Below are 24017 nucleotides of genomic sequence, written 5' to 3'. Positions count from 1 at the left end.
GAAATCGGGTCGGATCGGGACATCGCATCGCATCGCATGCGACCATCGGATGCGATGCGATGCGATGCGATGCGATGACCCGATTTTTCCATAGGAATCAATGTTAAAATGGACTGAGTCCATTTTAACATGGAATTCAATGGGAAAAAGGGTCCTTTTCATACCCCTACTATCCAAGTGGGCATGGAGTTGGATATAAACCTGTGGCGAGCGTAGCGAGCCACCGAGCCCGAAGCGTGGCGAGCGTAGCGAGCCCCGCGAGGGGACACGGAATACCGTCCCCTCGCGGGGCTCGCTTCGCTCGCCACGCTTCGGGCTCGGTGGCTCGCTACGCTCGCCACAGGTTTATATCCAACTCCATGCCCACTTGGATAATAGGGGTATGAAAAGGACCCCTTTTTCCATAGGAATCATTTTAACATTGATTCCTATGGAAAAATCGGGTCATCGCATCCGATGGTCGCATGCGATGCGATGCGATGCGATGCGATATCGCATCGCATCGCATCTGATTGTATGCCTTAACTTAAGGCATACAATCAAAAAATCGGACGCCCGGATAACTCACAAGTACCGTATTAATATCCAAACTAAGAATGTATTCTACTTAATTATGTATTGCAATTTTTAAATACTAAAGGTGCAGAATAAAGTGACATATATATCTGCTAGCTACTGGGCATTTTATTTTTATATTTTGAAGAACGGTATCCTAAATGTTTTACACAATTGTACAGCTGTATTCCATTATGTGATTACCACAGAGGTATATATATATATATATATATATATAGGGCAAGGGGGTCCTGGCACTCGTTTCAAAGGTTCAGCTACTTGTGGTGCCTTTCAATTTCTCTAAGGAAAAGCATGTAGCAACAAATTTGCAGATGGCACTCACAAGATTAAACAAAGTCTGCACGGCGGCAGCAATAATGTGAACAAACAGAATCAACACAGGCTTGTGTCAACGTTTCGGGCAAAGCCCTTTATTCGTATGTCTTGATAAAGGGCTTTGCCCGAAACGTTGACACAAGCCTGTGTTGATTCTGTTTGTTCACATTATTGCTGCCGCCGTGCAGACTTTGTTTAATCTTGTGAGTGCCATCTGCAAATTTGTTGCTATATATATATATATATATATATATATATATATATATATATATATATATATATATATATATATATATATATATACACAGCCTCTAGTAGCAACCTCTTTATACTCTGCTCCTGAAGAAGCTGGGAGGTCAATCCCAGAGAAACGCATTGAGCTACATTTTAATTGGACATCTATATAACAACATCACGGCATTCCATGGACTAAGGACACTTGGTATTCATCTGCAACCTATCCCATCCGGAAAATAATCCGAGGCAGTTTCAGGCAAACATCAGCCATCCAGGTCTACCACCCCGCCAGAGGAACCTAATTTCAACTTTGGACTCTGTATTTGGGACTATTCGGCCACCTGATGCTCATCTGCTACTTATGGGACACAACAAATGATGTCCTCATGGTAATATGCCCACTTAAATGCCCGTCTATATTGTGATGTACAGTGTTTTTTACTATTGAATGTCCTTGCATTATATATGCTTTTTAATATGCATTATTACATTTTTAATGGAATTCCATAATAACAGCTAAATTAATTGATTATAATAATAAAAAGTTATTGTACAGGATACCGTTCTCACCAGTTTTTCAGCCTGCGCTGATACACCACTCTGTTTTTTGCTTACCTATTTGGGACTAGACAACCCCAGTACCAGCTGCAGATAGTAGCGCACTGATCAAACCTCCTTTTATAACAATTGGAGAGCCGCAGTTTGGACATGCCTGGACCATGTGCAAACCTCCCTTTACAAACTGAGATGCTTTACTATATTGACCCCCATACAGTGAGATGTAGACCCCTTTGATAATAATGTGAACTCATTAACCTGCATTTGGATAAAAAATTATGCAGAAACTACAGTATCTCATTCTCTACATTATGCAATAGGCCCTGTGCTGTAAGCAGCCTAGCCATCAGATGCAGCTGTAAAAGCTGTGAGATACAGTAAACTGATAAACTACATTACACCACCTTGGCTCTTAAAGGAAGATAAATCCCAATGTGAGCTGCCCTGTGGCAGCCAGCCGCGACTACTGAGGCTGCGTTGCTGCTGCTGATGCCTTTTTGTCCCTTCCCGCGCCCCTTAGTCACTGACACAGACTGAACATGGCGGCGTTTGCGGAAACTGGGAAACTTTAATGGCTGTGCCGCGCAGGGAGAGCCGTGACTGCGCCCAGCCGCCCGCCGGGACAGCGCTGAGTAAGTGAGCGGCGCCTTATGTGCGGGAGTGGTGTGCGTGTCACGTACGAGCCGGGGCTGCCATACACACACTCTATCTGTACGCACTAATGTATAGCACATGCGCACCGGGAAGCCTGTATGGTCGGCTACATGCATTGCATAGCCATAGCCCATCCTGACAATGGTTGTATGTAAGTAATATGAATGCAAGCAGGATAGTATAACAGGCAAATTAAGGGCTACATAACACCACCTACACTGCTGTGTGCTTGCTTGGCATTCTATAAAGTAAACCTGTGTGAGATACTTTGTGCTTTTTGGTACTGCTTACATTTTTGTTTCTCTTTATTTTAATGGACATGAAGCAATAGGCTGCACTAGTATCCGGTTGGATGAAGTTAGCACTGTAGTACTTGTGTGACTGCATGGGAAAATACACTTTCTATGTCACTGTAGCATTTAGTACTTGCCACTGGAGTCTCTCAAGAACTTCTGAAAGTGAGTCAGAGTGTGAGGTCAGGTGGCTGTGGCTATGATTTGGAAAATAGAGTTCATAAAAGGGTGGAAAGGCTTGTATTCTCCTTTTAGCTTTTGTTTTGTCCCAGATACCATGCTGTGAATTGCAGTCTTTCTGAACTGGGAACCTTTTCAATTCTTTATATTTTCTGTGACAACAAGTAGGGTGTAGTCGCCTGTCATTGTACTGTGTTTGTTCAGCATTGCCTTATTCTCAGCCTGATGATCCATTCCTACAAGGAAGTGACCTGACCTCTTTTTATTGTACCATAGCATGAACACCAATCACATGCACTCACATTGTACTTGAATTGCAAACAAGGTGTAAAACAATCCCAGAAAAATTATACAGTTACTGCTCCTTCTCCCTTTAGGGTTAAAGGTTTGTTGTACTTATCAACATAGTGATAAACTACAGGGCTCATTTTATCAATAAATCTAATTTGCAATGTTATTCGTGCAGGTTATTGACACTAAAAATCCCATTGCATAATACATAACTCATGGTGTGTACAGACAGTAAGATTTGGCTTCCGATGTTCCCGATATAGGGAACATCGGAAGCCATATCGCATGCTTTTTTAGGGCTTGCGAGCCCGATGCGCGCTCCCGTGTGAGCGCATATCAGCAGCCAGGTAGAGAGGGCAGGCAAGACTATATAGTGCAGATCTGCACTATATAGTCTAAATTGTGCCCCTCTGGCATGCCGTGTGATGTGAGTCCCAATGCGATCTGATCGCGTCGGGACTCGCATCTCACGGCAGGATCTGCCGTGTGTACACACCATCAGATGTATGACGCAGCACATGCAAGGACAGGAGCCCATCCCTGCTATGTGTTCAAGTGAGTGCTGTGGCACCTGTGCATGAGCAGTGACCACATATGTGCCACCGAGTGTTTCACATGCATTCAGTAGGGAATTTTTAATGGATTTTCAAGTGATAGGAGAAAGGAGAGGTGTATGAAGTTTGTTGGATTTGTATTGTTGGTTTTCTTTTATTTCTTTTTTGTAAAAATTAACTGTATACGGGTTTTAACAGATTGAGGGGCAAATTTATTAAGCTCGTGAAGTGATAAGGTGTCTGTTTTTTATCACCAGCCAATCAGCTCCTAACTGTGAAGTTACAGGCTTGGTTTGAAAAATGACAGGTAGGTGCTGATTGGCCAGTGATTAAAAACAGACACTTTATCTTTCGATGGCACATCAGGTGCTGGAAGAGGGCGGGCAGGGGGCGGCAGAGTAGTGTAGCGATAGCAGTAGCGCTTGCAGGCAGTGGGGGTGTCAGCGGTGGCGACAGATTTGTTAAACACTTGGCTGCCCTGTGATTGGCTGAGCTCTCTTAACCAATCACAGGGTAGCCCAGTGTTTTAAACAATTCTCCCGCCACCCACAAGTGCTACTCTACTCCGCCACCCGCTGATCTGGGATGCAGGTATGCCACCAGCGATCCCTCTCCCCAAACCCCATGCCGCTGAATGCGCCCCCTCTGCCCCCCGCCCGCAGATTGTATTCGAGCGATCACATGTGGTTAAAAACCAACTGCGATTGCTCCTACAATTCGATAGATATTATGTGCTGCACATAATATCTATCGAAGCAACATTCGATGGCGTGCCCGCACATCGCGTTGAAATGTCCCTTTAAAAATGCATACAATCATTCGATTTATCGGCCAGATGTGGTCGAAATCAAATTATTGTGTCCAATATCTCACAAGTGTATACGCAGCATTACTTCTGGTGGTATGCTGGGTAAACACCAGAACGATTTGACCTAAATTCCCCCAATTTCGGTACAGTCTTGACCGATTGTATGTAAATTGGGCATGTTTTCGTTTTTATCCGATCCAATGCACGTACGATTTACAAACGATCCCTTTAACTGGGTACAGATCTTAATCGAGTGGGATTGGATGCATATTATATGCTCCAGCAGGTTGTGCGAAAATCATATAGTCGTCTCATGATCATGGTCGTTCTGGTGTGTACCTAGCAGAACTGCCAGAGAAAATAGGAAAGGTGGAAAAAACCTTACAACTTGCCTCATGGAATTTCAGACGGACCACATCTACCATGGGCTTTAGTGATCAGCTAGGAGGAGGAGTTCATCTTAAAGGCAATTTGGATTGGTCAAGAACATTATATTTAGTACATGAATAAGCAAGACCTTCTCAGACAGCTTGTCTTCTTCTGCTCAGATTTAGGACAAAATACTAGTGCTAAATGCTATACATTGTTCCAACCAAATCAATGTAACGCAGTAATTTGGACATCTATTTTCATAAAATTGTAAATTTAGCATTTTTGTGTGTGTTGCATCTGTAACTTTTATTAACTGCTGCTCTTCTCCCTTTTTTTTGTAGGCTGGTTTCTGAAATGATATGAATATAAATCAAATATCAACTAGTTGGCCTTTCTCTATGAAAACCCAAGCCTTTGGGTTCCGTGATAAAAACTCTTCCCATGTGTAGGTCACTTCGTTACTGTGTTAGTCACTGTTTGTATGCAGCAATGACCCGGCTGGAAGAGGCAAACGGGGAGGTCAACATGCATTCATCAGTCAGATACCTGGGCTACTTAGCCAGGATAAGTTTACTAGTGGCCATATGCATGGGCCTTTATGTGCGGTGGGAACAGACAGCAGACACGTTGATCTTAGTAATATTTATACTGGGCCTATTCATACTTGGAATTGCCAGCATTCTCTATTACTATTTTTCAATGGAAGCAGCCAGCTTAAGCCTTTCTAATCTCTGGTTTGGATTTCTTCTGGGTCTCCTTTGTTTTATTGATAATTCAACATTCAAGCACAATGTTAAAGAAGAAGCTACAAATTACTTACTTATATCTTCCATAAGCATAAGAACAATGTGTGCCCTAGTGGAGAGAATATGTGGGTATGTCCGCCATCGTCCCACACTGCTCACCACATCTGAATTTCTGGAATTGGTTGGATTTGCAATTGCTAGCACCATCATGCTGGTCCAAAAGTCCGTTAGCATCATCTTACTTGTCACTGGACTCGCTTTGATAATTATTGATCTGAGAATGAAATCCTTCCTGGCGATTCCAAACCTAGGAATTTTTGCAGTCTTGGCACCGGTGTTGTTTTTCCCATCTCTGCATATTCCAGTCAATCCATATGCCTTGTCTTGCTTTTTCCTTTGCATTATTAGCGAACCACTTCTAGATGTCTACTTCAGTGGTCTTTCAGTCACAGAACGGTGGAAGCCATATCTTTATCGAGGCAGAATTTGCAGACGGTTATCTGTCATTTCAGTTGGGTTGATTGAGCTAATATTTTTCATTTTGGCGGCCTTTAAACTAAGTGATTTACATCTTTGGTATTTTGTCATTCCTGGATTTTCCATCTTTGGTATTTTCTGGCTAATATGCCATATTATTTTCTTAATCACTCTTTGGGGTCTCCATACTAAGTTGAACGAATGCCATAAAGTATATTACACGCACAGGTCGGATAACAGCCTGGACAGAGTTATGGCTTCAAAGGGAATGCGCCATTTCTGCCTAATTTCTGAGCGTTTGGTGTTCTTCAGTCTTCTGGCAACAGCGATTCTTGGTGCTGTTTCATGGCAGGTAAGCACGTTATTATTGTTAAGTTAAAGGGAACAATTAGGCTATTGCTATATACCTTTGCTCTAGTATTTTTTGTTTTGTTGAAAGTCCAGCTGTAGCGAACATAGCTCTTGTGCTACCCTGTTCCAACTGCTGATTTTGGCAGGATGACACTGGGTGGGGGAGAGGGATTCAGAGGTGGATTCACTGAAACCATCGGTTGTAAGTGTGGAATGGTTTCCCTCCGCATGCGCCACAAGGGTTACTGCACAAACACAGATCAGATCAAAAATTTCGTGGAGTTCATGCACCTATGAATCACCCACAGTAAGGTAAAGACCACTGGGAATTTATAAAATTGCAGGAGAGCTGCTGCTGCATTTAATTATTTGTATCACAGCTTTATTAATGTGATTCGTATTAACATAAAGTAATTGCTTACCTGTATCTTAACCACAGCCACATGTGCTACTGCAACATTGGGGACTATGCAATTGATTACCCACGCGACTACCACTAGGGAGCATTGGGGCAGATGTATTAAGCCTTAACAAGAGATAAATGCAAGGGTGATAAGGAGAGATAAACATCCAGCCAATCACCTGCTAACTGCCATGTCACAGGCTGTGTTTGAAAAAAAATCAGTTAGGAGGTGATTGGCTGGACATTTATCTCTCTTTATCACCCTTGCATTTATCTCTTGTTAAGGCTTAATACATCTGGCCCATTAAACCTAGCAATTCAATTGTTGCTCTGTTGAGACTCCCATTAGCCACGGTGGTGAAATTTATTCGGCAGCCTCCTGAGCTGTGAAAAAAGTGTGTGAACTTTGTGGTTTAGGCACCCAAATGGATGTTTGTATGCCATTACCAGGACTTCAGTTAGGATGCACAGCTTTACAATTTGAAACAAACCTGGGTAAAAATAGACCATCCTTTAGGTGGGAAAGCCCTGCCCTGCTTACAATCTATTTCCAATTGAACCTGGCTAGCGCACAAATTGCTGCGATGTGACTTTCGTGACTCAAGTTCTCTAATTGAATTGAGCGCTCTAGTTCTTAAGTCTATTTTGGTGGGCACTTGTGGTTGGTTTTTATTGGGGGGGGTATTTTACATTGTAACCTTTGTTTTGATTGTAGCCATCCAATGGAATCTTTATGAGCCTATTTCTGATTGTATTACCACTTGAGTCAATGGCACATGGTTTATTCCATGAACTTGGAAACTGTTTAGGAGGAACCTGTGTTGGATACGCAGTTGTAATTCCTACAAATTTTTGCAGGTATGTTGTATGCTACTCACAATTAATATTTGATGTTTATTTTAATAGACCAACAAATCTATAGCAGTAATAGGGTGTACACATGGTATGATTTTAGTCTATTTTGATATTATAGGCAAAATCGAACGGTTTTCAACTGCATTCAATGCCCATCCAATCCCAATGGGTGTTCCCGTTTAGTCTATATTGCATTGAAAAGTAGACACTGCAAGCAAAACTATATTGTACATATCTGTACTATATGGTCAAAATCAAATGCGCTTTGCTTGCCATGCGATTCGATCCCGATTGATCGAATCGGAATCTAATCGCAAGGCAATAACAACGTGTGCACACCCCTTAATTTTAACCTCCTTTCTTATTTCACAATAGTTGTGTTAAAGTATTAAAAACTCTATGTAATAAAATGTAAGATAAAGTCCAAAGGCGTTGGATGTACACTACTTAGAATAAAACCAAAATAGCCAGGTAATAGACTGGGATGCTCTCCTTATTCATGCATGACAGAAGAGTTGTACATAAAAACACAATCCTAAGGCTCAAGGGAATTTTTGTAGACACTATCTATTACATGTGCCCTATTGTGTAAGGAAGATATGTCGTAAACTCCAAAAAAACCTTTTATACGTACTATTTATTTATAAAACGTTTCTTATGTAGCGCAGCATATTCCGTTGAGCTTTGCAGTAGGAAACAATGATACAACAAACTGGGTATTTACAGACATTCAAAAGTATGAGGGCCCTGCTTGCAAGCTTACAATCTATAGGGAAATAGGCATTGATACACAAAGATAGATATTCTTGATTGTATAAAGTCCATCAAAGGTTCCTGGTGTGCTGTATGATATGGTGACCCAGCAGTTTGGTCAGGAGGATGGAAAATGGAAAACCGAGAGGATATGTGTGGTCTGAACAGTGGGGATATGATTGGATAGGAACGGTATAGGAAGGTTAAGTGGCTGGTTCTGGAATTTGATAAGCTTTCCTGAAGATGTGAGTTTTCAGGAACCGCTTGTAGGTTTGGAGACTCTTATTGTTTGTGGGAGAGCATTCCACAGAGTGGGTGCAACCTGAAGAAAGTCCTGCAATCGGGAATAGGAGCGAGAAATGAGTGTGGATGAGAGACTCAGATCTTCTGATGAGCGAAGAGGTCGGGTTGGAAGATATTTAGAGATAAGAGAAGAGATGTAAATTGGTTTATGGCCTTGTGTGTAAGTAAAAGTATTTTGTAATGAATACGGTAGAATACAGGTAACCAAAGAAGTGACTGACACAGTAGCAGACAATGAATGTCTGGCTAGGAAGATAAGTCTCGCAGATGCATTTATAATGGATTGTACTGGTGAGAGCCTGCATTGGGGAAGGCCAATAAAGAGACTATTGCAATAATCAAACGGTTCTCAAACTGTGGGTCCCACCTTTCTCAGCATGGGGTCGCGACTCCATGTTGCTGACCATCAGACTGATAACTTTTCTAATGTCAGTCAGTGATTAAAGGAGTCTGGAAAATCTGTTGAATTGTCTGTTACTTCAGGCTCCTCCCATCATTTTGTGCCTCCACAATGCTGCCATGTATGTGCTGTCTGCTGACTACACATGTGATGGGATGACCTTCTGCAGTAACTTGCTGGGGTCCTGTCATTATTTTTATTGTCTAATGGGGTCCCAGTGCAAAATAGTTTGAGGACCCCTGCAATAATCAATACATGAGATTATGAGAGCATGAGTACGAGCCTTGTATAAGTAAAAGGAGAATTTTTAATGTTTTTTAGGTGCATGTGACAATATTTTGATACAGATTGAATGTGGGGAACAAAGGCAACATCAAACCCCTTTTACAATTAGTTTGGTACAAATATTTTGTAATTGGCGCAGAGTTGGTAGCACCAAGGTAATATATACATTGAACTTAATAGTCACTGGCTTGTTTGACCATAGAAACATAGAGATACCTTAACATACATTTCTAAATTTATCATGTAAGAGAGTACAATATGTTATTATATCTGGACAAGGTGATAGGCCCCACTAAAAATGTGTGTGCGGGAGTGTGAATTTGGTACAAAGAAGTTTCTGCACATATACCGTCGTTTTATTTTGGTTTTCTTATACTTTATGTATATGTCATTGAGGAGGTAAAGAAGTTGGAACATCAATAAGGAGAGCGTCCCAGTCTATTACCTGGCTAAAACCGAAAACAAATTCCTAGTATACGCAAGTATACCTGGCTAATAAAGCTGATTCTGATTTTGTTTTTATTTGAGGAATTGGTGTACATAGGACTTCACCATAAATATGATTATTTTTATTATATAAAGATAATCTATAGTTTGTCAGAATAAATGTTCTTATAACAGCAAGCATTTCTATTGAAAAAAAAAAATGTGCTTGTTAATAACTTTTAGAAATACATCGTTAATCACATTATCCTTGAGGTTTTCATTAAAAAAAAAAGGAACCTTGTGTGACCAGTTTTTTATTACATTGATGTAGTAATTTGTGTTTTGCTGTTTTTCATACTAAATCAGCCCAAATGGTCAGCCCATGCTGCTTCCACCAGAACACGTGCAGGAGTTGAACATGCGCTCAACAGGAATGCTAAATGCTATCCAGAGATTCTTTGCTTCCCACATGATCGAGACCTATGGTTGTGATTACTCTACAAGTGGACTTTCATTTGACAACCTGCACTCAAAAATAAAGTCTTTTCTGGAGCTTAGAACATCCGATGGGCCCAGACATGATACCTATATAATCTACTACAGCGGGCACTCCCACAGTACTGGAGAATGGGCTTTAGCAGGTAGGGTTTTAGGTTCTCTGATTTAGTACTGTACAAAATTATATCTATGATACATAAGTCTGTATTTAGGTATATTCAGGGTAATAAATGACTGTTTTTAGTATTGTGGCTATCTGCTAATAGTTTCAGTTAATGATGGGGTGTAATAGGGAAGACTTCATTAGCATTTATTTAGCATAGACCTCTTTCAACCTGTATAGCAAGCTATTAAGAAATGCAAAAATAAAATATTAAAATATGATCAATCTCCTGAATTCTTAAGATCTTTATAGATGTTTATATACCATTTACTATAAGAAGCCACTTTATTAGATATACTTTCCTTGCTGTATAGGATTTATTTATTACCAGTTATTTATATAGCGCACACATATTCCGCAGCGCTTTACAGAGAATATTTGAACATTCACATCAGCTCCTGCCCCAGTGGAGCTTACAATCTATACTCCCAACCACATGTGCACACAGACCTTCTAGGGTTAATTTATTTGTAGCCAAGTAACCTACGAGTATATTTTGGGATTGTGGGAGGAAATCCATGCAAGCACAGGGAGAATATACAAGCTCCGCACAGTTAGGGCCATGGTGGGGATCAAACCCATGACCTCATTGCTGTGAGGTAGTAATGCTAACCAACACCGTTCATGCTGATCCTCAGTGCCTCCAATGGGGGTCCAAGTAGCATATTTTATCATGCTTCTGCTGGAGCCAGATTACAACTGAAATGATCTAATTTCAAGTCTGGGACCGAAGTGGTTTTACCCGTGTTAATGCGCACTCAAAGAGTGAATGTACTGCTTCAGTGTGTCCAGGTGACATGACAATTGTCCCTGTTAAGAAAGAGATGTGATCTGTGTCCACGTTACCCCTAGGTAGCAATAGAAATAATGTTAGATGGTATGCTACAACATAAATCACCCTTTACCTTTTTTATAAATAAGAAAAGCAATTCTAAGACAAGCAATTTTGTTCCTGGGCCCTGATTGATATGCCTGAATGCAGAAAGACGAGCCAATTACATTATGGGGTATATATTTCAGGTCTAATGGCATTAAAGCAACTTTTTGGACAATCCTAGGATATATTATTTTGGTCATGTTTACCAGCTTTTCTCTGTATAATACTATGTTACAACCAAAAATATATTTTAAACAATATAAAAAAAGATGCTACCACTTAAGTAAAACCTGTACATTTGACATTTGGACTGGTCATGGGCATAACAACAACTTTCCTCTGTCAGATAAATTAAAGCAATTGCATTTTGTTGGTAGATTATTGATCATCTGCTGCTATTGCTTTTCTATCTGGTCTATTTGAAGAATTCTGGAAAATATATATTTTTTTGTCCTCCCTCATACCCCTTTCACATCGCCGACACGTTTTAAAAACCGGTATTTTAAAACGGTAATTAAAACGGGTCAGAGCCTTAACATTGCCGCAGATTACCGTTTTAAATACCGGTTAAGTCTCATTCAACATAGCAGTCAAACCGTTTCAACCCGAACACGTTTCAAGCCAGAGTGTCAACATTGCCTGTCATTTTAAAGGGGACAGCCTATCACTGCTCTGTAGCTTGTGTTGTTTGCCTGAAATACCGTTTCAGACACATTGTACACATTCACATTGCTCAAAAAACGGCAAGGAACCGTGTAGGACTCTGCTTTTTACACGGTTCGAAATACCAGTTAACTTTAAACGGTAAATCGGCTCTGGTGCATTCACAGTGCACCACGTTAAACGTTTTAAAATGAAAAAAAATCAGCAATTTACCGTTTTAAAAGTGCGATGTGAAAGGGGTATCAGTAACTCACAAAAAGGGAAATTGTGTTTCACAATGTTTACACCAAATTCATTATTTATTAACAGTTTCTTATAGAGCGCAGCAGGTTCCATTTCACTTTACAATTGGAAATAGGGTTAAAACTAACTGGGTAGTTAGTCAAAATGGTAGCAAGGCCCTGCTTGCAAGCCTCCATTCTACAGGGAAATAAATAGGTTTTCCTCTACCTCCCCATGGCAGCATACTTCTGGGTTTCCGCCCCCTTGGGTAGATATCTGAAAGGAACAAAAAAAGACACTGCCCCCCTATATAAGGGACCGCCCTCCTAGGCTCTGTGTCTTTTTTTCCTTTCATGGGTAGATGGATGGCTTACCCTGCGGAGATCAGGAGGGCTGGTTCCTCTGCCCAGTGCAGCTGTGAACTTAGCGTATCGTGTCTGGGACCCCCGCCATCAAGTGTGGTCTGGGACGTCCGTCTGCTGTAGCTCCCTGCCGCCCAGTGCGTCCAAGGGAGAAGGTGCCCGGCGAGGTGTGCGGCGTCTGAAGCCGCAGGCTGAAGCCGGTAAGCGCGGCGTGTACATGGGGCGCGTCATCAGACGGCGCCCGGAAGCGGAGGTGGCGTCTGACGTCACGGGGATACACGCACGCCGGGCATGGAGTTAAAACTAGTCTGCAAACAGTGGAGGTTGCTGCAGACGTGTTCTGAGACCAGCAGACGAGGTAAGGCCCTGTGGAAGCAGCAGCGCTGCTAGGGCAATGGCTGTTCTTACGGAAATGATACTAAGTGTATGAATTTTTCTATTAGAGTACAGCGTATTGTGAAAGTGTCATTATGGAAGAGGACAGGAAGCAGCCTGCGGATGCAGGGTAAGCCAGGAATTATTGGAGCATTAGTGGAACATACTTCTTGTTGTTGTTGGAGCATACAGTTAGTGACTTGGCGTTTACTTATACAGGGCAGGACCCAGTAAAGAAAAAACGGAAGGGAAAGCCAAGTATAAAAAATTGCATACAGCAAAGTGTGTATTATGCAAAAGAATTTTACCTGAGAAATGTTCAGGTTCTACATGCAACAAGTGTGAGGGGACACAACAGATGGGATTACCCCAAATGACGGAGCTGGTCTCACTGTTAAAAACAGCATTAGCTGACACGTTTATGGCAAAAAAGGAAAGTACTAAGGCTTCTACAAAAAGGAGAAGAGTAGTACTCTCTGATTCAGATGACCCAGAGGAAGGGCCTGCAGCTAGACCAGAGGAGGAAGCAGAAGAGGGGGAAGTGTTTCAAGAGAAAGAAGAAATTGACTTCAACCCAGATCTGTTAGAAAGTCTGTTGTGTCTCATTAATAAATCCCTGAATATTGAGGATACACAGGAAGAAGGAAAACTTCAAGATTTACTGTTCAAAGATAAAAAGAAAAAGGGGAAGCAGTTTCCTTTATCAATACCTCTGAAAGAGATAGTGGAGGAAGAATGGCTTCACCCCGATAAAAAAGTACCTGTACCCATAAGAGTACAAAAAATGTACCCGTTTAACCCTGAAGAGGTTAAAACATGGGAGGAGCCACCAAAGGTGGACGCAGCGATTGCTCGCATATCAAGAAAGACAACACTGCCGTTAGAGGACGCTAACGTATTTAAGGATTCGATGGAACGCAAAATAGAAATGAACCTGAGGAAGCAGCACGTGACGTCTGGTGCAGCAATCAAAGCGTCATCAGCCATGGCTATTACGTCTAGGGTCCTAAGGTCATGGGTTCAGGACCTGGAGTCGGATATGCTAGATGGAATTAAAAGGACGGAACTGATGAGAATGGTACAGAACATTCAGATGGCGGTAGAGTTCCTGTGCGATGCCTCCCTAGATGGGGTACGGCTGGCAGCAAGATCCAGTGCAAACAACATAGTGACAAGGAGAGCGCTCTGGCTGAAGCCATGGGCGGCGGATAATCAATCAAAAAATAGATTACTATCTATTCCCTTCCAGGGCAAATACCTATTCGGACAGCAACTGGACGAAATAATTACAAAAATATCGGGTGGTAAGTCCGTATGGCTACCCCAAGATAAGGCGGTAAGAAGAGGACAGTTTAACAAAAACTTCAGGTACTCTACAACAGATTATAAAGAAGCCAAAACATATAGACCAGGTCGTAGTTTCAGGAGGCCCTGGTTTGGGAATAGAAGTACTTTTCGTGGCCAAAGAGGCAGAGAAGGCCGCTTTGCCTTTCGTCAGACACAATGACGCCAGACAGAGGGTTGGCGGCAGACTGATACATTACAAACAAGTCTGGTGCCAATCAACCCAGGACAGGTGGGTATTAGAAGTCGTGTCTTCAGGCTACAAAATAGAGTTTACCAAACTGCCGGGAGACTGGCTGGAAGAGTCACCTGTCCCAAGCAACGGGGAAGAAAGATCAGCATTATTAAGCAGTCTACAGGTCATGATAGACCAAGGTGTGGTAAAAAGAGTACCAAAACATCAAGAAAACCAGGGATGGCACTCAAGGTTTTTTGTGGTGAAGAAGGCATCAGGGGGTTTCAGGACAATACTAGACCTGAGAAGGTTGAACACTTTTGTCCACACAAGAAAATTCAAAATGGAATCGATCAGAAGCATTCTTCCGGACATAGAGAAAGGAGCCTATCTAACAACGATAGACTTAAAGGATGCTTACCTGCATATTCCGATATTTTTAGGGCACCAAAAATACCTGAGATTCAGACTAAAAGGAAGAACTTATCAGTTCATGTCTCTACCATTCGGCCTATCAACATCACCAAGAACCTTCACAAAGGTATTAGTGGTGCTGGTAGCCAACTTGAGAATTCAGGGGGTGTCGATATGGCCATACCTGGACGATCTCCTTATTATGGCAAGATCAGAGGTTCTGTCAGCTCAGCACACAAAACTGGTGCTAGACTATCTAAAAAAGCACGGCTGGTTGATAAATTATCAAAAAAGCCACCTCGAACCCGCACAAAAAGTGATATACTTAGGAATGGTTTTAGATACACAATCTATGCGTGTGAAGCTGACAGAAGACAGACGTCAGAAGCTGATCAAGGAAGTAAGAAAAATGTTAAAAGAAAACATAAGTCATACAGAGGAGTGTATGCGAGTGCTAGGCCTTATGTCGTCAGCAATAGAGGCTATACCATGGGCAAGGTTCCACATGCGGGCATTACAAGGATGCTTCCTAGAACAATGGAATGGAGAAGAAAAAGACAAGAGGCAAAAAATCTTTCTATCAAAAGAGGCAAAAGCAAACCTCAGATGGTGGAACAACATGGAGAGACTAAGTCAAGGGAAGTCGTTTGCAACTCAGACACAGATTATAGTAACCACGGACGCCAGCAAGCAAGGCTGGGGGGCCGTGTGCGAACAACGGATGGCACAGGGAGAATGGAATATAGAAGCAAGCCGGAGCCATTCCAATATAAGAGAGATGATGGCTGTACTGATGGCATGCAAAAAATTTCAGAAGTTACTAATCAACAAGGAGGTTGTGATAAGATCGGACAATCAGTCTGTTGTGACATACCTGAACAAACAGGGGGGAACGAGGAGCAAAGCCCTGATGATGGAGGCAGCGAAGGTACTACAATGGGCAGAGAGTCATGTGGTAGACCTCAAGGCTGTATTCATTGCAGGGAAGGAAAATCGGCTAGCCGACACCTTAAGCAGGAGCAGGATAGCCCCAGGAGAATGGGAGCTGTCACCAAAGGTGTTCGAGGCAATTGTGAAGAGATGGGGCCTACCACAAGTAGATCTTATGGCGACAGAGAAGAATGCGAAGGTGCCTTGTTACATTTCCAGGCACTGGGAACCAGGATCATGGAAGGTAGATGCCCTGACGGAAAGGTGGGAGATGAAACTAGCATATGTCTTCCCACCATTTCCGGTTATTCACAGGCTAATCAGCAAGATAAGCAGAGAAAAATCCAGGGTGATCGCGATTCTACCATACTGGCCGAGGAGAGCGTGGTTTGCAAAACTAACTCAAATGGCGATAGACGAACCATGGATACTGCCAGATTACAAGGACCTAATACAGCAGGGCCGGTATTATCAAAGGCAGCCAGAAAACTGGAGGCTAACGGCCTGGTTGTTGAAACCAGGACATTGAGAAGAAAGGGTTTTTCGGAAAAAGTGGTGAATACACTTTTAAAAGCGAGAAAATATTCAACATCCAGTGTATATTACAGGACATGGAGGAAATATATATACTTCTGCAGAGCAGGGGGCAAAGATGAGAGAAGAATAAATACAATTCTGGAGTTCCTACAAACAGGATTGGAAAAGAACCTATCAGCGAGCTCTCTGAGAGTACAGATATCGGCACTAAGTGCTATCCTGGATCTGAAAATTGCAGACAACAGATATATTCAAAGATTCGTGCAGGCAATAAAAAGGATCAGGCCAGTGTTCCATAACCCGCTGGCACCCTGGGACCTTAACATGGTCCTGAATGTGCTGACGGAGGCACCCTTTGAGCCGTTAGAAGAGGTGCCCTTGAAGATGCTCACCATCAAGGTAGTCTTCCTTGTCGCAATTACTTCGGCTAGGAGAGTCTCGGAGTTGCAGGCGCTATGGGCGGAGGAGCCGTTCCTCAACTTCTTCGAAGATAAAGCAGTATTAAGGACAAACCCGCTTTTTTTACCAAAAGTTGTTTCAAAGTTTCATATGAATCAGGAAATAATATTACCGTCCTTCTGTAAGAACCCAGCAAACTCCAAAGAGGCAAGGCTGCATAATTTGGATGTAAGTAGAGCATTAAAAATATACCTAAAAAGATCAGAGGCCTGGAGGAAGTCAAAGAGACTGTTTGTGCTTACAGAAGGGATAAAAAAGGGTCTAGGAGCAACAAAAATGACGATATCCAGATGGATAAGGGCATGTATATGTGAAGCCTACAAGATTAGGAGATTAGATCCTCCAGTGGGGCTAAAAGCTCATTCTACGAGAGCGCTAGCAGCATCGTGGGCAGGAAAAGGGGCGGCGTCACTGGAAGAAGTGTGTAAGGCAGCATGCTGGTCCTCGTCACACACGTTCACCAAGCACTATAGGGTGGACGTGGCGGCTACTGAAGATACAAAACTAGGAAGAAGAATTCTTAGTGCAGTAATTTAAAAAAAAAAAAAAAAAAGGAGGAGTAGAAGAGAAGTAGTACTCATAAGAAAGACTTGGAGCACACTGTAGATACGGTGAAAGAAACCAGTATCCTTTTTCCTTTTTACATTATATTACTATGCCCTCCCAGTGAAGAAAACTGCTAGGGTAGACCCAGAAGTATGCTGCCATGGGGAGGTAGAGGAAAGTACAGATTATTACCTGTTAATAGGCTTTCCTCTACTCCACCATGGCAGCCGTTTTCCCAGCCCTGAACTAAAGGGTTGAGTGTGTTATTTAATATGAATAATTATATGAGTTAAGCTTGTAAAATGAAAGACACAGAGCCTAGGAGGGCGGTCCCTTATATAGGGGGGCAGTGTCTTTTTTTGTTCCTTTCAGATATCTACCCAAGGGGGCGGAAACCCAGAAGTATGCTGCCATGGTGGAGTAGAGGAAAGCCTATTAACAGGTAATAATCTGTACTTTCTCTATTGCACAATGATCCACCATATGTTGGCCTGGGGTCAAGGTAAGCGAGAAAATAAGTGAGCATATTTGTGGTACAGTGTGGGTGTAATTGGATAGGAAAGGTTTAGAAGGTTATGTGGGCAGTTCTGGAATTTGATAACCTTACCTTAAGAGGTGAATTTTCAAGGAACGCTTAAAGCAGGGGTGGAGGATCTTTAGGGGGCCAAGGGCCGTTTCCATTGGTTTAAAATGGCTCGGGGGCCATTTAAAAAAAAAAAAAGGTACAAATTGCCCTGCGGCAGCCGTCACACGCTCTGGCGGCTGCTCAGTTTGAGAGTCGCTGGTCTGTGTGGTCCAGCGGCTGTGCAGGGAGTCTGCTACAGGGAAAATCTTGCGAGAGGTCGGTAGCTCTCGCGAGATTTCCCCTGTACTTGACTTCCCTTCACAGCCTTTTTAGCCAATTTTGAATAAACTATTTTAAATTGTTAAATGTTATATAACAAGTAAGAAGTGCCCCAGCAAAAAGAGTTTCTTTGTTTCCCTTGCCTCATTCCCTTCACAGCCGCCAGGCGGGCCACAAACATCAGCTGCGGGGGCCGTATACGGCCCGCGGGCCGGAGGTTCCCCACCGCTGGCTTAAAGGTTCTGAGACTAGTGGAGTGTCTTATTTTGAATGAGAGGGCATTCCTCAGAGTGGATGCAGCCCGAAGAAAGTCCTAGAATCATCAATGGGAGCAAGTAATGTATGTGGATGAGAGCTGTAGATCTTGCGAAGAGGTTGAGTTGAGCAATATTTTGAGATAAGCAAAGAGATATGTGTTTTCATAGTTTGGTTGAAAGCGTTATGCGTAAGTAATGCTGCTTTCACACCACGAAACCTGCTTAGACCTGGAATTTAAAACGTTTCAACGGTCAAAGCAGGTTTTATGCCCCTTTCAGACCGCACATAACACCCTGTCTAAGGGTCTAAGCCGGTTTTGTGGTCTGAAAGCACACCCCATGAGGCATCCTATCACACACACCCCCTCCCCCCCCCCCCCCGCCGCAGGGACCCCGCCACTGATCTCACATATGCCGCAGAGACCCCCTGCCTGCCAGTGCAGCCGACCTGACCCTACTGCCCAGATCCCTTCCCTGCCTTGCCCAGGTATGGGGGGGGGGGGGGGAAGAAATGATAGGATGCATCAGTGGGGGGGGGGGAGTTGATCTCACATACCCTGCAGGGACCCCCTGCCCGCCAGCGCGATCCCTTCCCTGCGCTGCCCAGGTAGGGGGGATGCCTTTAGGGGGTGGGGGTTTGAAAATGCCTCTGCGTGCCTCAGACCTCCCACCCGCTCATTAAATATTCACTGAACTGAGTCCCGTTCATTAGATATGCACAGAGCGGGACCACTATTGGCTGGGTCCTAAATACCGTTTCCGACCCGTTCAGACTGCAAAAAAAAAAAAAAAGGTCTGAAACTGGTAGGACCCTGCTTTTTTACAGTTTCCAAATACCGTTTTTTGGAAACGGTAAAATCACTGTGGACCTTTCAGACCGCACATATTACCATTTTGAACAAGTAAAAAAACAGCAACATACCGGGTAACGTGTGGTCTGAAAGGGGCATAAAAGTATTTTATAGTAAATATGGTAGAATATACAGATGTGTCCACGTACATCTTGGATTTACTGCACCATGTATGGCACAATATGGCACACCTTGGACACTGCAAAAGTCACACTTTGTGATTTTTCAAAAAATTTGCTTCTGTAATCTATTACTTTATACAAGTTCTACTGCTACAGAAATTTTTTAGACTCTATTTACTTGCTACATTTGGAAAAACAGCTAAGCCGTGTTTTACATGTTGTGACAAATTGAGAAAAAAAGCCAAGATGTATGTGGTGTAGGTAGGGAGGGACTGATGGCAGTTTTAAAGATGATAAACATCTGGCGAGAAAGATTTAGCCTTGCAGCTACATTTATGATGGATTGTAGTTGTGAGAGTCTGTACAGCGCTGCAAACCACTTTTGGCTCCTTATAAATAAAATGTAGTAATATTGGGGAAGACCAGTAAGGAGACTATTGCAATAATCAATGCAGGAAATGTTGAGAGCATGGATTAGAGTTTGAGCAATGTCTTGACTAAGGTAGGGTCGTATTTTGGATATGTTTTTTTAGCATGTGTCATGATTTTTAAACAGATTGAATGTGGGGAACAAAGGACAGTTCAGAGTCAAGGATAACACCTAGGCAAAGATCTTATTGATTGTTGTGTTTTCAACAGCGATAGAGAAATCAGGTTGGTACCTACTATTGATTGGTGGAAATATAATTAATTCTGTTCTAAAAATATCCAGTTTGAGGTGGCGAGTTGACATCCAAGATGAAATGGCAGAAAGACATTCAGTGACACAGACCAATATATTTATTATTTATTTATTTACAGTTTCTTATATAGTGCAGCAGATTCCGTTGCTCTTTACAATAGTAGACCGTGATAAAACAAACTGGGTAACAACAGACCGCCTTGGAGGTAGGAGGGCCCTGCTGCAAGCTTACAATCTATAGACCAATACAGACGGTGACAATTCTGGGGACGATAGGTATCTGCATACAGATGATACTGAAATTCAAAAGAGCTGATTAGTTTACCAAGAGATGTGGTATATTTTGGGAAAAGTAGAGGACCCAAGATCCAGCCCTGAGGTACTCCAACTGTTAGAGGTAGCGAAGAGGAGGTGGAAAAAGAGAAACTGACACTGAAGGAGCAGTTCAAAAACAAATTAATTGTTTTTTAACTGACTTTTTTTTTTCTTCTGGCCAATGTTGTCCAGAGAACTGCAGGTTTGGCTATTGCACTGTGCAGAATAGAATGGTGTAACCAGTACAATTGGTGTAACAGTTAGCATTACTACCTCACAGCACTGAGTTCATGGTTTTGATTACCACTTTGTGGAGTTTGGATAGTCTCTGCATGCTTACGTGGGTTTCCTCTGGGTACTCCGGTTTCCTCCCACAATCCCAAAATATACTTGTAGGTTAATTAGATTCCAACAAAAATATAACAATCTTGTATATGTAAATTACACGGGCAGACTAAATTGGCCAAAGGGTTCTTATCTGCCGTCAAAATTCTCTATTTTACCATTTACTCAAGATTAGTACTCTGAGATTAGATGTATTTCGCTTTTAACAGTAACATTATAGCAGAAGAATTTCAAAACAAATCATGTTTGACTATATACACTAGTTACTTGTATTGAAAGGACCACTAAGCCTAAAATAAAATCTTTTTACGCATTAAATAAACATTTAATACATGTTTACAAATGTACTTATAGATGTGTCCATATACACTACTGTTCAATTTGGGCCGGATAGTCCCGATTGTCACTCCATGAAAAATGCAAGAACAACGTGCGCATTTTACTTGTCTACTACGGCTTGGTATTAAAAACATTATATAATTCCAACATATTATACAGAACCTTACAAGGAATACATCTTCTAGCTGGAATTTACGGTAATTTCTTTATTTTCTAATCCACGCACAGGTGGTGAGACCTTACGATTTGACACTCTGCTGGAGTGGTGGAGGGAGAAGAACACTGCCTACTGCTCCCGCCTTATTATTGTGTTGGATACAGAGAGCTCAGTACCCTGGGTTAAGGAAGTTCGAAAAGTTAATGATCAATACATTGCTATTCAAGGAGCAGAAATGGCAAGGGTGGTAGATATCGAAGAAGCTGATCCACCACAGCTGGGTGATTTTACGAAAGAGTGGGTGGAGTACAACTGCAACCCTGAGCACAACATAAACTGGTCCGAGAAAGGTCGCACTATTAAAGCATCATATGGAGTGTCAAAGCACTGGAGTGACTACACCTTGCATTTACCCACAGGAAATGACGTCACCAAGCACTGGATGATCTATTTCCCCCGCATAACTTACCCGCTCATCCATCTAGCTAACTGGTGTGGAGCACTCAACATATTCTGGATTTGTAAAGTTTGTTATAAATGTTTGAAAAGGTTAAAAATGAATTGGTTTCTTCCAGCAGTCCTTGACACAGGACAAGGCTTTAAACTGGTTAGATCCTAATTGCCATCCAAATTGAGGTACTGTTTCATTATCTTTATTTCTATCATTATTATTATTATTCAAAGTATACTTTAAAATTATATCTATCTATATGTAAATATATATATATAGAGAGAGAGAGAGATTTTTGTTAGCCTGTTTGTTGGAAGAAATCATGCTGATTCAGTCATGCACTGCTTTGTTACATCTTGTCTGTATCTATCTCTCCATTGCAGCTTTTTTGATAAGTGAACTTTGTTACTGATATGTGTGTGTGTGTGTGTGTGTGTGTGTGTGTGTGTATGTCTCTGTCCTTGTGTGCTTGGGAGAATTAAACCTCTACCAAGCCAAGTTCTTTAAACATGAAGAAGCGCCTTGTAACGTTCATTCAAAATGAAAAGTATTGAAATTGTATGTACACTTATTCAAGAATGTAAGCAATAACTTCCAAAGACTGACTCGTGCTCTTCAGTGACATTTACAGTATGTTTTCCTGTTCTTGCAGAAATCCATCTTTGCACATGCCAATATCGGCTCGCTCAAGGTATTTTGCATATTTGTGCAGTAATTCTGAATAGTACTTGTACCTTTTTTATGTGGTATTATTGTTCTCTCAAAAAAAAAAAAAAAATCAGAATACACTACATATAACAAAGGATAAGCTAATAAAACCAAGGTTGAACTCGATGGACGCAAGTCTTTATTCAGCCTTAACTACTAAGTAACACCTGAGCCTTTTGTCCTGACACTGAACCTATACAGGTCCTAAGGGAGATGCACATAAATTTACTGAGGCTCATTGGATATTTATTTGTCCATAATGCCTATAGTTATTTGGTAACTCTTTTGCAGCATGCCTGAACTAGGTAAAAAAAAAATCCTAATAACCTGCCCTTTCAATCTTGTTTTTTTCATGAAAACGGGAACTTAACCCAGATCCTTTTGTGTTTTGATGAGAAAATGGAAAACTGTTAAGGGTCTAATTGAATAGCTCAATGTGAAACATCAGACAAACAATTGCAGTAATACAGGTTTTTTTCTTACAAATTTATATGGGTCACAGATGCTACACAGAGATTCCATACACATGTTTAGGAGAAATAGAAAATTAGCAGATGAAAAATAAATGCAAACCCATTCTAAATCCTGTGTTCCTTCCATGGTCCATGAGTTAACACTCTCATGGTGAAATAGACTATCCTTTGACTTGCATTGCATTGTTGAGGTACAGGTGAATCAGCCCAGAGTTTGATTAAAAGTGGAAATAATGTTTTGCCTTTTTTTAAATGATTGATTTAATACATTTGGCAAACCACTGTGAGATCTCTCAGTTTTGCCTATGGATCATTTAAGCTCTGTTTTCTAACTTTCAATGAGAAGCGTTTAGAGAAGTAGCACTCACCCATTGGTAATCCTAAAACCATAGATGTTGCTTAAACAGCCAGTTTAATTTCAGAACATTTGTACTTGCACTGTGTGTGTATGTTTGTGTTTGTTACCAAGCCAATTTCACATTTAGGTGTTTTTCTGCAGTGATTTTACACAAGTTCATATACAAATGTTTCAGTTTCCTTTTGGCATCTATTGCTAGATTGAGATGGAAGTTTTGTATTTTTGTTTTAGTTCATGTAAATACATGTTTATGCCAAATATATTCTCTGATACTGTTCCGTTAAATGTGTTCTTATAAGTGTTTTTCACTTGTAACACTATGATCCCTCCCTGTTAGACGTCAACTAGGAACATGAAATGCATCGGAAAGATCTCAGGGAATTCAGTATTTAAATATGCAGATTTTATTAGTAATGACCTTTTTGTATTCATTATTTACAAAATATTTGTATTAAATCTATGCAACATATTCAAATTTAACTGTAAATACTTTGGTTTCCTTTTTTTTCTTTTCCGTTCCCTTACAAATATATCTGGGGTAGTTTACTCCAGTATATAATACATTGGTGGTTGCTTGTTTTGCAGTATTTTTTATATACATAAAACGCATTCAGATAAGTTTGGTTTAAATACTCAGATGTATTTAATAAAGACTTTTTTTGTGTAAATGTAAATACAATTTTGTTTTGTTTTTCTTAACTTGTGAATACAGT

The 24017-nt window shown here is 41.5% G+C and overlaps 1 protein-coding gene across 2 annotated transcripts; it reads left to right on the top strand.

Moving 5' to 3' along the window:
* The first annotated feature begins 2162 nt into the window (after nucleotides 1-2162).
* On the top strand, nucleotides 2163-23784 carry TMEM168 (transmembrane protein 168). 2 transcript variants are annotated; one of them, XM_083182752.1, is made up of 5 exons: nucleotides 2163-2318; nucleotides 5180-6413; nucleotides 7531-7673; nucleotides 10204-10478; nucleotides 21386-23784. In XM_083182752.1, exons 2-5 carry the CDS (start codon nucleotides 5280-5282, stop codon nucleotides 21931-21933), a joined length of 2100 nt encoding a protein of 699 aa, XP_083038878.1. In that variant the 5' UTR covers nucleotides 2163-2318; nucleotides 5180-5279; the 3' UTR covers nucleotides 21934-23784. The 2 variants fall into 2 exon arrangements, with proteins under 2 accessions (XP_083038878.1, XP_083038879.1); XM_083182753.1 differs by lacking the exon at nucleotides 2163-2318 and adding an exon at nucleotides 2366-2491.
* Nucleotides 23785-24017: the final 233 nt, after the last annotated feature.

Source organism: Crinia signifera, chromosome 4, assembly GCF_055691185.1.
Source record: "Crinia signifera chromosome 4, ASM5569118v1, whole genome shotgun sequence".
NCBI classification, from domain to species: domain Eukaryota; kingdom Metazoa; phylum Chordata; class Amphibia; order Anura; family Myobatrachidae; genus Crinia; species Crinia signifera.
Note: the sequence above shows the minus strand (reverse complement) of the source record. Positions and strands in the feature narration are given on the sequence as shown.

Excerpts from the sequence above, each read along its gene's own strand:
- TMEM168 (XM_083182752.1), top strand. The coding sequence starts at position 5,280 with ATGTGTAGGTCACTTCGTTACTGTGTTAGTCACTGTTTGTATGCAGCA. Across the intron at positions 7,674-10,203 it reads ATTCCTACAAATTTTTGCAG|CCCAAATGGTCAGCCCATGC; the intron begins GTATGTTGTATG and ends ATACTAAATCAG. Across the intron at positions 10,479-21,385 it reads TGGAGAATGGGCTTTAGCAG|GTGGTGAGACCTTACGATTT; the intron begins GTAGGGTTTTAG and ends ATCCACGCACAG.